The sequence below is a fragment of the Pteropus vampyrus genome, unplaced genomic scaffold (genome assembly GCF_000151845.1).
Source record: "Pteropus vampyrus isolate Shadow unplaced genomic scaffold, Pvam_2.0 Scaffold582, whole genome shotgun sequence".
NCBI lineage: Eukaryota > Metazoa > Chordata > Mammalia > Chiroptera > Pteropodidae > Pteropus > Pteropus vampyrus.
In genome coordinates this window covers 446,929-463,008 of record NW_011889363.1, presented here as the reverse complement: position 1 = coordinate 463,008, position 16,080 = coordinate 446,929, and the positions used below count along the sequence as shown (strand labels likewise).

General features: G+C 36.9%; 1 protein-coding gene across 2 annotated transcripts in view; it reads left to right on the top strand.

Moving 5' to 3' along the window:
• SRPX (sushi repeat containing protein, X-linked) overlaps positions 1 to 16,080 on the top strand; it is a 74,526-nt gene that overhangs the window by 23,125 nt on the left and 35,321 nt on the right. For both annotated transcript variants that reach the window (XM_023525611.1, XM_011384444.2), the window contains exon 2: positions 14,566 to 14,625. In XM_023525611.1, the coding sequence (XP_023381379.1) occupies positions 14,566 to 14,625 (60 nt within the window). The remainder of the gene's footprint in view (positions 1 to 14,565; positions 14,626 to 16,080) is intronic.

Genomic DNA, 16,080 nt, shown 5'->3' with positions numbered 1-16,080 from the left:
TGATATAAGCAAAATGTTGCCAAAAATTTCAAACACACTGAAAAGTTGAAAGCATTTATATGGTGAACAACCATATGATACCAGCTAGGTTCTACAATTAACATTTATACATGCTTCATTGAATATCTGTCAATCCCTCTATCCATTCATCAATACATCTAGTTTTTTAATACATTTCAAATTTATAGACATTAGCACCCCCATGCTTTAGTTTGTTGCCATCATCATTTCATTACTATTTACATCATTACTTTTAATAGCTATATCTCAATTTATTTAACTAGTCCCCTCTTGATGGGCATTAGAGTGTTTTAACTTTGTGTTAGTATAAACACCATCATAACAAACATCTTTGTTTATGTACACTTCTCTATTGTTTCCTTAAGATGAATTCTGGTAGTGGCCGGATCGAGGTGCATGTGTATTTTTAAGATTTTTCATGTGTATTGCTGGTTTGCTTTCCAGAAAGAATCTTCTCAATTGCACACCTATAAGCAATATATAAAATGATTTCCCCATAATCTAACCAACACTAGATATTGCTGATCTTTTTAAGTTTTCCTTATCTGTTTGGGAAAATATATTTTATGGATTTAATTTGTAAACCTTTCTGCTTTTGTTTTCTCTTAGACTTTAAACTCTTTCTCATCTTGCTATGGTAACCAGTACTTCTTGGTCCTTCTCCCCTGAGCAGTCTAGATTCAGAACTCCAACTTCCCACTGCGGAGATGGGAAATTCCAGTGTCTCCTTGGGTGACTTCGTGGACTAGGTCTTGGTTCCATTTGACCCAGTTTTGTTGCCTAAGCCTCAAGAAGCCTTCTCTGTCTACCTTGATATGTTCTCATCATCCCTTTCCCAGGTTTATCTGACCCACACAGAAAGTTTGTCCTGAGCATTTATAGTGGCAAAGGTAGGATATTGGCATACATATAAAAGCAAGAAAGATTTTAAGTGGACCTTAAGGAAGAATTTTAGACCATCCTAGAGGTAAAACGTTGAGAGCTGCTTGAGAGTAAGCTGGAGTGGCTATGTCTCTAGACTTCGAGTTTTCTTTGGGAAACTCAGTCCTTGAAGCTGGTGTCTGCTTCAGATTATCTTCCAAGAGTATTTCCAGATTTAAGATTCTCTAATTTTATTGGCAAAGTATGCCTTTTAGTTGAGGTCCAAACAGTCATTCTTAACTTCTAGGATAAACGAGTTCTTATAATTGGAAACAAATGAGAAACCAACCTAACAAACAAACTTTTTTTGCATCAATTACATTATAATTGCTCTGGTTGAAAAAAAATATTATTTAAATTAAACATTGGAAAAAAATAACAAATTTAACATTGAGTAGAACAAAATAATATTTATGTTATATGTAATAAAAGAACAATAACAACAAATTACCTCCATATATACCAGCTAGTTTAATAAAAAGAACATTACCCCCCCCAAAACAAACAAACAAACAAACCCATGAGTGTTACCTTGAAGCCCTCCCTAAGCCCCTGCTGGATCCCACCCCTTCTATCTCCTCAGAGGTAACAAATATCCTAACTTTGGGTTTATCATTCCTGTGACTTTCTTTATAGTATTTCTGAATATGTTTATACCTCTAACAATGTATTATTTACTTTTGCATGCTTTTGACCTTTGTATAAATAGACTCATACTGAATGTATTTTTCTATAACTTGTTTTTCTCTCTCAACGTTAGATTCTTAAGATTTGTTCACAATGTTGCATGCGGTTTTAGTTTGTTCATTCACATTGCTATATGGTAAATATACCATGGTTTATTCATGCTACTCTTGATGTACATTTGGGTTGTTGCTAGTTTTATGTTATTACAAACGGTGTTGTTGGGAAGATTCTTGTCTATTTCCCTGGAACAATGTGCAGGAATTTCTCTAGAATAAATACCTAGGGGTGGAATTGCTGGATCACAGTGCATGTATAACATTGACTTTGTTCAATGATAACAAATCATTTACTAAAGATGTTGTACCAATTTAAACTTTTGCCACCAATGTGTGTTTACCCCGCTCAATGTCCTTGTCAACACTTGATTTTGTTAGATTTTAAAATTTTTGGCAGACTGGTTGAGTGTGAACTGGTATCACTGTGGTTTTAATTATTATTATTATTAGTATTATTATTAATTATTATTAATGAGGTTTCAGTAATAATAGCAATAATAATGTGGTTATGAATTCTCATGGGAGGCTTTTTCATCTTCCATTCAGTACCTGGGTATAGGAGAAGAACTTTTCTTTGTAGCCCTGATACAAGAAATGGATTTATTTCTGGTTCACCCTATACACTGAGCTTGTTAAACCTTCTGCGTATCAGCTCTGTGTGGGAGGTGAGGGGAGATAGGAGGTCTCTGAAACTGCCACTCTTGAGTGGTCCCTAGAGTTTATCTTCTGTATCTGAGTCTCATTGCTCCATGGATATCAAAGCTCAGTTTTGGCAGTTGTCCTCAAAATGAAAGGCGAGCCCCAATATCTGCTTACCTGACCAGGTTCCCACTTTTGTAAATGTTTTGGCCTTTGAGTATTTCTTTCTTTCTTGCAAACTCAAAGTGGACTTCAAAATTTAAACAAAAAATTCGTTCAGAATTTTTAGTTGATTTTCACGTGATCATAGTTAGACTGTAAAGACTCCCTTACTGCTTGAAATAGAGTCCTAATTACTAGACTTTGAAATTGATTCCCTTTCTTTTAAATGTATTTTTAAATACATTTAAAAATTCGATTGAGTTGAAGGACACTTGGACCTCCTAAAACTGCCCTCCTCAGATTCACAAACTAGAAAATTGTCTGTGGAGATGGCTAACCCATCACTTGTTCAAGATTTTGTAATAAAACAGAGTTGCCATTTGCTAACATTTGAAAATTTTTGTGTGTGTTTACCAAGGGAGGAGAGGAAAAATCTGCCTAGGATGTTTCCCACTTAACTGCCTGCCATAATTTTTCATTTGCAATTTGTTGCTCAGCATTTCATTGAAGAGTGATAGTTCTAGGAGACATCTGCATTCATGCTCTAATGCCCATATCTTACTTTCTTACTTTCCCAATGCATCCTTAATGATGAGAAAAATCCCATACCTGATTTAACTTGACCTTGCTGTATAGACTTTGAATATGACATGACTACCATACATCTAGAAAAACTTTTGAAGATCAATGCCCAACAATGAAATTTCCGACAACTTTTGTAACAGATGCAAAATAGCATGTTTGCATTTTTCATTCCTTTTGGACAGGCTTCATGTGAATACATTGATTAAATATTTTATGTAAACCACCCAGAGCAGTGCCTGGGATAGTTTCTGTCCACTAAATAGTATGTCCTTTTTCCTCCTACAAACCACAAATACCTGCATTAGGACTCAGTGGTGTCTACTTTGGCCAATAAGGCCGAATGAGGTGGTTCTTCACAGAGCTGCTCCTGTGTGATGAAAGGTTGTAGGAATCACTGCTACTTCATTTCACTTACCTTTTATTTGGCTGCTTCCTTCTTATCTTGTACTCATCAGGGTATTGGAAAATAGCTCAGAAAGATACAACTTTGGTGAAGTTCCCTTAAAGGTTTATACTTCCTTCTTCAGTGGTCCATGGTTTCTGAGACTTGGCCTTATCCCTACAAATAGGATCTTGACCAATTCCACCAGTTCTCTCCCTGAAAACAGTCTTGCTTTGACCGAAGGGCTTACTGATGACTGGAAGTACTGCAGGAAGGACAAAGGGAGCTTGTCACTGCAGGCCTTTCCCCAGCAAGGGGCTGGGAAAAGGCCAGCATACCTGCAGGCTCCTGTATTGACAAGTTGCAGCATCCTCCAGAGCAGCCAAGACATAAAAATTGTAATTCATATTTGCATCTGGAATTTCTAAGCTTTGAATTCTTGGGCCAGAGGCTTTTCAGTAAGGGAAACCAGGACACATAAATAAATATTCAAATATGTATTAGTCTCTTTGTTAGACTCTAAGTCAACAGATCAAGACTGTCAACTAGCAGGATAATTGTACTGGGAATAGAATGATCCTGAATGCTGCGTTCCAGAATGAGGGTGAGTAGCAGTGGATATGGGATGTAGCAGGCACTGGAGAGGGGAAGATATCCTCTCTTTTTAGTGGGTATTGAGTCACCCCCAGGCACATCTAGAGTTGGATTACATCATGACTTAAAATGGTTCTTGTGGACTCCCCAAGGGGTCTGATCATCATTTATAATATGCTTCCAAGGGAAAGTCAAGTTAACGATACAGCTGATTTACATATATGCCTATGGGACACTGCCATCTGTAGATGAGAGGTACTTGGGCTCCCCTTTCATCAGTGCCTTGAAATCCTGGTAGAGTTATAAGCCAATCTGAGCTTCTCTTTGGGCAGGGGCCTGCATGTGGTATTTGTTGAATAACACTAGAAGCCCATTGGTCCAATATGTTATCTCCATTTGCCTGTTCTGCTACTTGAACCTTAGCCATGAAGATCAGGGAGTTCCCTTAATAAGAAAGAAGCCATTTTGGGAACCCTTTGTACAATTCCTTGTGTTAAGGCATTATGTAAATACTAGGGTAAATGCCTTAGTTGATATGTATAGCAAAGATTACTCTGCCTGATTATCAATTTGGGATCCCCAGATAAGGTGTGTAATACAGTTGCTTTCAAATTCTTTTGATTGCTACCTGCAGTAAGAAATATATTTTATGTCACAATCCAAAACATACACATACATACAACAGTATGTCATCAAATCTAAGATGCCATCAGTTGTCAGAGGCACCATTATTTTAGATACCACTAAAAAAAAAGAGTGATGCTAATTAAAATAGGCCATTCCATTGATTGTAAAGGTCACCACAAGTTCAGAGAAATTAAAATGTGGAAAAAAAAGTGCTTTTTTGGAATCAATGAAATGTACATAAAATATACATATATTACTGAAACAATACTATATACAGTATGTTATAAGTATTTACTTTCTCCCCCTGTTCTGATCTAATGTATTTTATTAAAAATAAAGCTGGTCCCATTAAATTTATTGAAGAGCACACTAATGTGTTTTAAATATGAGATACAGTATTGTTTTGAAATAAGGAATTGAAGGTGATATGCCAAGACTGATTTCTTATCCCAAACCAGATGTTATGCCATATGTTTTAGTCATTCATTTCATTTAAATGTGAATTGATGGCCTACAATTTAAGTCAGAACTCTTGATGGCAAGTGACATCTTGAACTAGCTTTGGCAAAGGGAGATTTTATTGTTTTATATAAGGGCAAGGGTATGCTGGTGGGCCCAAGGAATGCTGAAACCAAAGGCTCAAATACTGTAGGATCTCTCTTTCTCTCCCTCTTTCTCTGTTTGTCTCTGCTTTTCTCTGACAATTTTATTCTCTTGTATTAGAACTCTTTATTATGAGACTTAACTTTGTCATTTAGCAGCTATAGAGCTCACATCTTCTTTATTTTACCACCAGAGAAAAATACTCTGAAGGATACGATTGTCCCAGCTTGGTCCATGTGATCGTTCCTATGGTCAGGGGATAGGACAAAGCCATCTCCACTAGGACCACATGGGTGACATAGGAAATTATGCTGTTCTCCAAAAGGAGGGGTCCTATTTCATTTAGAAGAACACAGTAGATGTCCATCACACCTAGAAAGGGGTAGCACTAGGTATTGTACATTGGGGTTTAGTCTCTCCCAAGAGGTATTACACAAGGCCTACGGATTATAATTTTGAAAACAAGAATTACCATCAGTTCAATTCTTCCTCTCTCCCCGCCCCACTCCAGAACTTGAAGTTAAGTGAAAATAATAACTGACAGCAGCCAGTGTATGACTGTCAGTTCAAGGGCACTGAATGGAAAATGGATACTTTCTAAATCCAAGAGAGAAACTACTTAGAAAAGAAACCGTTCTACCTCCTATCACAGGCAGAATTGGCCAAATAAATTGTGTATGAAAGGCTTCAAATGAAGTCAAAGTTTTCATCCTTAGGTCAGGGAAACGGAGAATGTTCCAGAAGGACAAAGCCGCAGGTTTCAGCTGACTAGGCTGCAGTCTGTCACTTATAGACATTCTTATCATGTTCATTTAAGGTCTGTTTTCTGAAAGTATCTTCTCACAGTTTCTTCTCTCTCTGTCATTTAACCTACTATATTAAAATATCATTCTACAGCTGTGCAATTAAAGGCTTGCTGCCTACCATTCTCAGTACACACCCCCGCATTTTTATTTTCTTAATAACCTCTCTTTCCTAAGTCCTGTTTTCTCAGTTTTGCCATAATGTGCCAGAATTTTGTAAATTATACCACCGATTTACTGCCAAGAACTATGCACCAGTAGCAGCTTTATTTGGGCAGCCTTTTTGAATCTTAAATACAGTATCTGTTTCTGTAAGTACAACCTTCACTAACAGATGGGTGTCTCATTTTGACACTGGTGAAACTGCTCAAGCTGCTCAGTAGTGTATAGACTAAAGTTTTGACAGGAAGAACCTTTTTTAGGGACTCTCGGTGGAGAGGCACCTTGTTAGTTTCACTGGGGCAGTAAGTAGAAACGAAACTCAATCATATTTCTTGAGGAGTTTGATGTCTACTTGGAAAGACAGAACCTACACACATCTGAAATGACTTCTGAAAATTGAAAGCAGTATAAGATTAGTGCTAATTCAAAAATATGAACAGAGAATATCAATGTGAATAGAATTAAAGATTAAACAAGACAAACTAGAAGAGGGAGCCAGGCTTTGAAATAGCTTTTAAAACAGGAAATGGACTGAGAGGAAGGGAAGGGCGTTTTGGGTTGGTTATGCAAAGGCATGAAGACAGAAACAAGTAGCTGTGAAATTACATAAGATTTACAGTCAGAAGTGTTCAATCATTGTTTTTTTTTTTGTAACTGATATTCACCTAATTCTCTGAGCTGAGAATACAGTCATGAACAAGGTAGCAAAGAGTCACGGACCTCCCATTTCATATTCTAGTCCCTGGATGATACCTACCTCATGGCATTACACATAGGACTTAAGCAATGGAAATGAAAGAACCTGGTGAAGTTTAGAGTGATGCATCATGATAATTGTTTATTACTAGTTGGAGGAGGAGGAGGAGGAGGAGGAGGAGGAGATGATGGCCATGAACAGTTGAGGGAACTCTGTCCCTGCTTGACATTTCATGTGATAGAACATCTATGTCCTGAACAAATCAGGGGAAAGCAAATGCTCCACCACTGCCCCTGGAAGCCTTTCTCCGATAGTCAGATATATTCATTTTGAGGGAAGAAAGAATTAAATTAGCTAGACAAGGCTGTTACTTATGGATTTTCAAAATATTCCAAATCACTGCTTTTCTAATTTTTGTAATGAAGACCCATATGAAGAAATCTATTCTACTATGACCTATTATTTGGCTGAATATATTATTTATTTTCCATCAGCACATTTTTTAATGTGAAAGGGAGTGCAATTGATAATAATGCTGAACAACAGTCAAAAAGTTTGAAACACAGTACTCTAGTTGATTGTTGGTACATGTGAGGGTCTTGGGATCATGACAGAGAAGGGGAATGACAGGTGTATGGTGAGGTGAATGTCTGAGATGTACTTTAAACTTGTCCTATCTAAACATTTTGGTGAATATTCTCTCCCCTTCTCCCCGCCCCCTGCCAAAACAAAACAAAACAAAACAAAACACCGGTAATAAACATTTTCTTCAATCTATTCTCCACTAATAGCAAAAGGTTTAGATCAATCTTTCAGGATTCCTTTTTCCACGTGGAACAGGCATGGTTTTCTGTGTACTTCTTCACCTTCACCTTTTCTTGCCCTTGAGCTTTCATCTGTTAGTCTGCCACTGATTTAGAGAAGTAAGGCTTCTAAGGAAGAGTGTCTTATTTATAGTTTCTGGCCCTCTGCTTACTTGTTCTGGGTCTGCAACTTGGAGTTGAAGTTGATGCCCTTGAAAAGCTAAAATGTCTTCCTTGCTCTACTCCTTCAAACACAGACATTTATACACAGCTCCTGGACATCTCTCCTGTCTCAAAACTTTGCCAAGATATAACAGAGCAGGTCTTGCCTGCCAGTCAGACATGTGAGACTCACTCCTGGGCTTCTTCAATGCCTCCTCCTATATTAGGACTTTCTAGCTATGAAACCTTTGCAAATTTACCCATGGAGAAGAGAAGGGTTACCACTGTGTCCACCCTTCCTTGGGATCTTCCAAAATGTTTGAACACTCATGTGTTAGCAAGAGCCACCAGAATGTGAGAAAGTAGTAATACTTCACAGCAATAAAGTAACTTTCTGTAGGTTTTCATTTTGTAAAGATCTTTAGGTCATGAAGGCATATAGTAGAGAACCACAGGGGGTTTCCTGCCTCAAAGGATAAACTATACTAATAGCTTGAGCCTTAAAGTCATATTTTCCTAAAGCAAATTTTATCATCTGAACATCTGAATTCATAGATTAAACTTGCCAATAGTTTATTTTACTAGAGAGGATTGAGTATGTGACTTTTCCTGGGGGTTATTAAATTAAAAATTAATAGATATTATTTTTTTCTAAGTCATAAATTATACAAGAAGATGATTTAGACAGAGGAATTTAAAAACACACAGAAAACATTGGTAGCACTCAGATGCCTGACTATGCTAATGCTCTAAAAAAATCTTGAAAACGTATCAGGCCAAAGTTTGTCATATTTTAATATTTTTTTACCAGAAGCTCATTTACATACATAGCAGCTCAAGGTAGTAGAAGCCTAAAATATATACCCACCGAATTAAGTAGAACATGTGATTATGAACCATCAAATAGCTTGTAAAACAAACCAAGTATAGTAGTAATTATTTTAATGAAATATTTTAAAACATACATATGGCATTTAACCTTTATGGCAATCCCATGAGACATGGCTGACCGGGGTATTTGAGTTTTAGGGAGATTCAATAGCTGTCTTAACTTGGTTCCCTAGAAGCAGAGCCTGTGACTTGAGGGACTGCTCTCAGGGAAAACCTATTAAGTAAGAGAAGGAAGCAAAAAAGAGCCAAACGGGGATACAGTCTCAGATAAAATCTGTACCACAAGGTACTCAGGAAAATAAATCCTGCAGGATTTTCATGAAAGGTGACACCTATTTACAGCTAAGCAGTTCTATGAGCTTGCTTCCTGACAGTAGAATTCTGGGAGTTCAAAGGCTTCTCCTTGTTCTGTAATATCTCTGTTCCCCTCAGTCATGCTGGTGATATTTCTGCATATATAACTCATTAAGAACTCTGTGGTTCTTCTGTGAATCTTCTTAGAGTTCATGCCATTAGATAAAAGCCACACCCACAAATGTCATAGACATAAATTCTTTTCTGTTGTTTGAGAGGATCTGTGAGACACATCCTTAATTTTTAAAAGACCTTCGGTGGGACTGAAGGTACTCTGAGGCACCTCCTTAATTTAACAAAAGATATGACAATCAACATCCTCGAATTCGTGTTTAGACTATGTTTTCCTGGCAGTGCCTGGATTTGACCTTTGTTCAGAAGCCATTCAAATGTCCTTTTCACTTCACTGCAGCCGCAGTGTAACCCCTTTGGCAAATCATTTGCTAGCACTTAATCATCTGGCTCCCACAAATAAACATCTGTGGCTTCCATTAGTGCAAAATACCATTTTCTAAACATCCATATCTTCAGTATTGTCACAGTTCAAATTTATATACTGAAGCTGTACTGAGTAGGATAAAACCAGTCCACATATGGACAGATGATTCTGTGTCATAAGAAACTTAAAGCAGATTTTTTTCTTTTCTTCCTACATTTATCGATTACGAATTCTGAATCATATTCTAGGTATACAAGGCAAATAAAACATGGCTTTCACCATTGAGCAATTCAAAGATGTGATTGACTCCACAGAATTTTTTTAAAAATTAAGTCTAAACCTATGCTGTTTAATATGGTAGCTACTAGCCACACATGGCTATTTAAATTTAAATTAATTAAGATTAAATAAAAACATCTAGTTCATCAGTCACACTGGCCATATTTCAAGTGCTCAATAGCCACTTGTGGCTACTGGCTTCCATATTGGACAGCACAGATATAGAACATTTCCATCATTGCAGAAAGTTCCATTGGACAGTAATAATCTCAAAAAGCCAATAAGATCTAATAAAGATAAGCATTTATCTTTGTTTTAAAAATATTTGTCTCCTCTCCCATATTAAAAAGAGTCAAATATTAAGGAGATACTACATACTTCTTCAGTAAATATCCTAACATGCTTCATAATAAAGAATGCTGTAAAACCATTCTTAATATTTTTTTAGATCATGGACCCTTATTAAAATTTACTGAAACTTAGCAGCTTCCCCCCTCCCACTCCAGGAAAGTGCATTCATATACCAAATGGCATGTCTGATTACGGGGTGTTCATGGACTCCCCAAAGTTCTTCCATTGGTCCTCTAGGAGGTCAGGGACTCAGGTCAAGAATCTCTACTGCAAAGTGAATTTTATTTTCCCATGGACTTTCAGTATAAAATTAATGATGCTGTTTACAATTAAATAGAACTTCTGATAATAATGAAATTATATTTAGAATAATGATGATGAAGGTAAAACCAAAAATTTTTGGCAAAACATTAACAATGCAGAGCAGTCTTCAAAATAACTAAAAAAATAAACCCGACACTTTAAGCTAAAACTATAACACAGAACCAGCAAATCTGCCCATTTAGATCATGTATCACAATCAATAAAGAAATATATAATTTAGCAAATTGGCTACATTTTCCATCGGTCTCAGTTGCTTCCTCCCACCCCCCTTGCCCACCTTACAGTGAGAAAACTTTAGGGTAAAGGAGGGAGCAATCTAGTAGCCTTCTAAAATCAAAATTCTTGATATAATTCTAATACACATAATAGATATTTTTTTAAAGAGTGAGTTTGGGGTCTTAATGTTATCTACCTGGACAGTCAGAAATAAAGGGTACGATTCAGTAGGCCAGGAAGACCCTTTTTTGAACTTTGGAAAAAGGAGTGGCTCGCTCTTTTAAAATCTGTTGAATTAGATGAAGTTCTGTAAGAAGAGCAGAATTATAAATGGAATTGGCTCCAGGTATGGCTGAGGGACAGAATCCTACATGGCTCTGAGTTTCTGATTTTTGAGCCAATGTAGAATTTGCAGTTTTGAGGAAGAAGCACTGAAGCATTCTTTCCAAAGAGTGATAATCCAAACCATATGAGCATTGATTAATGGTGGTCATAATAAAACCATGGTTAACCAGAATTCTAAAGGGATGGCCTTTTGTAAACAAAGAAGAGTTTGTTAGAAAATCCCCCTGTCACCTCTCTCTTTCTTTTTCTTCTTTTCTTTCCTTCTTTTTTTTTAACCCCATGGAAAGTCTTTAACACTTTAGAAAACTTTAGTAAGTACAATCTGCTGAAAATAAATGATCAGTCTTTGATCTTATCATATCCTTCAGGATGTCCATTTTGTAGACTTGTCATCATTTTTTAATAGTAGTTGATGTATGGGTTTAGGCCAAATATAAACTGGAAATTTGGGGCAAGAGGTGGCTGATATCCATTTATTTTCTTTTCACTTTTCTATCAATAGTAGGCAGTAAATTTTTCATTCGTTTGTGTATCAGTTTGAATGCATTCAGCTGCAAGTAAGAAACAATGCTACTCACAGTGGCTTCGATCGAAAGGACATTTATTGTTGACTTAATAAGAAGTATGAAGGTAAGATGTCAAAGGTTAATTTATTAGCTCAATAAGTTCATCATAGATCCCAGGTTCTTTTTATCCTTGCACTCTACCATCCTCGGCTGAAAATCTTTAGTGTTGAGATGTCTTACTTATTTCATGGTTGCAAAATGGCTGCTTTAGTTTCAGGCATTCATCCTTACACAGTATCTTCCGAAGCAGGTATTAGTAGTCCCATCTTATATTTCAAATTTGACATATGTATAAGTGTCAATATCATATATTCAGTTTCATGTCATCATGCATATAGTTTCCAGTATCTGCTTTTTTGCTTAGCTATATTTCATATACATTTCCCATTCCAAACTTGATTAGCGGCTATATAATAGCTTGTTGATATAAGATAATTTGTTTGCTCATTGCACTATTGTCATACTTTATTTTTCACTATAATAAACAATATGTGATGAATGTTTCTTAGAATGCTGATGGAAAGTGGGACTGTGTACTCCAGGTTCCCCTATCTCTCCAGTAGGTCTCAGTCCCTTCCCTTCTCATGAGTTTACTTATCTCAAGTTATTTCTCAAAGAGTGAGTTTTGTGATAGTCATGGAGATGCACTGACCAAATCTTCCTTCAAGGAAAAACTATCTCAACTGGCAATGCTATTCTCAGACAGCCATCACCTTTCAGCCCCTTCAGAGATTGCCTCAGCCATTGGGAGAGCTTCACCCAAGTTCACGTCCTTCCCAAGGTGGGTCATATCCAATGGCTGATTGAGGCAGGGATATAGAGGTCCAGCTATTTCAGCCTAACATGAGAGGCTGCCATTGGGTTGACATCAGAGCTTGACTTCTCCCTCTGTCCAAACCTGCTTTCATCTTTTTCACAGTTGTTGATCCCTAATAAACATCCTGTGCACTAAACTCCATCTCAGAAGCTACTTCCCAGAGAACCCAAACTATGGCAACTGTCTTCTTTGCTTAGAGCCAGGCCAGGATGACCTGCGGGAAGAGAAGAGTGCTCTTAATATGACACAGATCACATGCTGCTTAGGAATATGCCATATGGAGTTGGAGAATCCAAGAATTCTTAGAGGAATTCCAGTTCATCTCTGAATATGAAGAGAAATGGGGGGCAGGGTGAGGGGGAGGGACAGTAGAGTCTTTAACATTTCTAATATATTCAAACTGTAGTTTGGAAACTAAGCTTCTTTGAGTTATATGCATAATAGTTTGTTTTCCATTATGAAAGTAATACATGTTTCTAGTAGAAAATTTAGAAGAAAAACATTCAATTATCAGACTTTTTTCTATGCATTGTTTATTTTTAATTTGATTTTTTACATTTTTATACATCACATCATTTATGTAGTTTTGTTATAGTACATTTTTCACTTAATATAATAAAAAGTTTTTTATATGCTATTATATCTTTTTATAAACATTATTTTTAACAGGTACATTATATCCAATGAATGCACTGTGGATTATTTAACCATAACATTGACTATTTGGTCTGTTTATAGTCTTTTGTTATTATAAATGACATTGCAAAGAAATCTTTGTGTTTAAATTTTTTTTCTATATTTATTATTATTTCCTTAGGATAAATTCCCAGAAGTGGAATGACTGGATCAAGGGGTTTGAACATAGGCTTTTGATTCATATTGCTAGATTGCTTTCCTGAAGGGTAACACAGGTTTTCATGTTCACTTTTTGATATGGAATAATGAACAGTTTGTGTAATTTTGTATCTGTCTTGGTGGCTAGAGAACAGGTAAAGAAACCTGGAGCAAGCAGAATACAGAACGAGGCTTCTCTAGTTGGTGGGGGAGGGGGCTTTTCCAAATGGACAGGTCCCAGCCTCTATCATCTCCCCATTTTCAATTTCCACACTCACCATCTCTCATCTAGAATACAAGTGGAGCAGAGACTGTTACTCATTTGCTTATCTTGTATGGAGATCTGAATAACCCCATAATAGTGTCCTTGTCTATATGGTTGTAGGTCCCTGTAGGTAAATATATTACCAAGATGATGTCAACTCAACAATCGGTGAGCAGACTAGAAAGTCTAGAGGGAAAGATCTCTAAATTTAAGATGCTGTTTTGAAGTTTGGGGCCTGGTACTGTTTCAAAGATTAAGGATCTACTACTTACTGGAATTCAATATCTAATATTTTTATAACGATTCAGTTCCAACTTCCAAATGAGTTTAAATTTTAAAATTAAATACAGACTTTCTCCCTGAGGCTGTGGTTTTCAAGAGTAGCAAGACTTTCAAGCGATTTTACTTTAACTTGGTGATAGTTTCTGAATAAACATCCAGGTTGTCAATTTTGGTCCTCATTTCCTACAAATATACCAAAGCAGCTTTGTATTTCGTTTGTCATTAAGACATTTGATTTGCCTCCTTATCCTCCACCCAAATTTATTTCACAAGATAGACTAAGTTTTAGGTACCATAAACACCCAATTCTATTGGGTGTTCTTTAATTGCTGGAGAAACTGGGCCGTGTCTGAGTCACACACCTTTTACTGTGTCTTCCCTGGCATGAGATTCATATATATTGGCATCTTCTCAGAGTGAAGTTGACTTTCTCTCTATCCCGAGTCCAGAATTTCGGTTGGCATGTGGCAATTCCCAAACAGTTTGAGGATCATTTTAATTGGCTCTGGCCATCTCAGCCCAGCCAGGTTCACTCTGAGAGGTCCCCTATCCCTTCATGAATGGCCACAGAAGCTTTCACTCTTGGCTCTGCGTTCTAATAGCCCCTCTTGCATGGACTGTGCCAAAGCAATGCTTCAAAATATTCATCCATATCATGTGGCTTTTCTTGCTGCAGTTTCTGTTCTTTTTTATTATAGGATCTGGAGACTCACCGCTAGAAGATGATGAAGTCGGGTACTCACACACTAGATATAAAGGTGAATGCTTTGCTTGTGTGCTAATGAGGACCTGCTGATGCCAGGAGAACTTTTCCTTTTGGCCCTGCAGAGCGGACTATAATAAAGTGACCAGACAGCACATTAAAGTTCTAATTACCTGTCCAGAAAAAAAAAATATTTAAAATTAATACACATATGCTCCCATTAAAAAAAAAAACTTATAAAGAAAAATGAAAGAAAACAAAAGCCTTTGGAAAACTCTGAAGTGCTGACCTTCAGCACCCCAGTGGTCATTTTATTCTCATAGTTTCTTTACTGTCCTTACTTCTGCAAAGCCGAGCTCTAGCTGATGAAAGTGAAAATCAAGCCATGAGTTCTGCCAGATTCATACATTACAGCCACAGTCATCCAGAGTAAACCACACAAGGTCAAATCTGGACCCAGTGCTGCTAATGTACTGAGATGAATGGGGACTGAGAGAACTTGATTTTCATAAGCTCATTTCATCGTGCTCTTTCTGAGTCCAGCTTGGCTCCTGAAATGATGAGTAAAGTGTGTTGCCCCCATGAAACTTAAATGACAAAGAACTCCATCACTACACATTTCCAGCAACCCACCCCCCAACCAGGCATAAAAAAAACTAATCAAGAACCTTCTATGCAGACTCAGGTAAGTATGTCCACAAATATTTCTTCTGGTGAGTCATTTCTCTGAAACTTAGGGAGCCCTGGGAAAAGTGAAGGTAAATTTAGATTATTTCTTTCTGAATCTGGTTCCCTTTACAGTGGAGAAATAATTTGAAGAAAATTAGTTAATAAAGTTCCATTGTGGCATTTTGCCTAGGAAATATGTCCACATTCTGACAAGAGGATACTGCCCTGCTCTCTTGTGATATGTCTAAATTATAAGAGAATCAGGGTAGTACTGGTCAGCCTTTGGTTGGAGAGAGTCCTTCAGCTGTTTTCCACACAAATGAACAATCTTTCTAATAATGACTGGTACCTATGCACAGGTGTGTTTCCTACCATATTCCACATTTGTTTTTGACCTGTGAATGCAAATATTCATTCCTGTTCACAGCTCCTATTAATTGAAGGTTTAAAAATATTTTTTCCTTTAAATCTCTTATTGAAAAATCTTCCCAAAACACAAGCATGAACATGTGATCCTTCACATATATAGTAGGGGTTGTCTAGTGCCCTTGCATCATTGTTCCCAGTGTTTATCCTCACCTCATAGTATTGCAAGTATGGAAGGTAGACCAGATGGCCAGAATGTGTGCCGACTCTAGAATTTACCCTGAATGTTTAAGAATAAATATTTCTTGAGAAGTTGTTTGCATTGTCAGTTTTTAGTTTTCAAACTTATTTAGCTCTAGATCCTCGGGCCCCTACATAGTGCCTGACATACAGTATAAACTCAATAAGTGTTTTTAAATTAAATTTAAGCAAAAGAAAGAAAATGAAATTTAACCCACATTTATTGTGTTCTTAG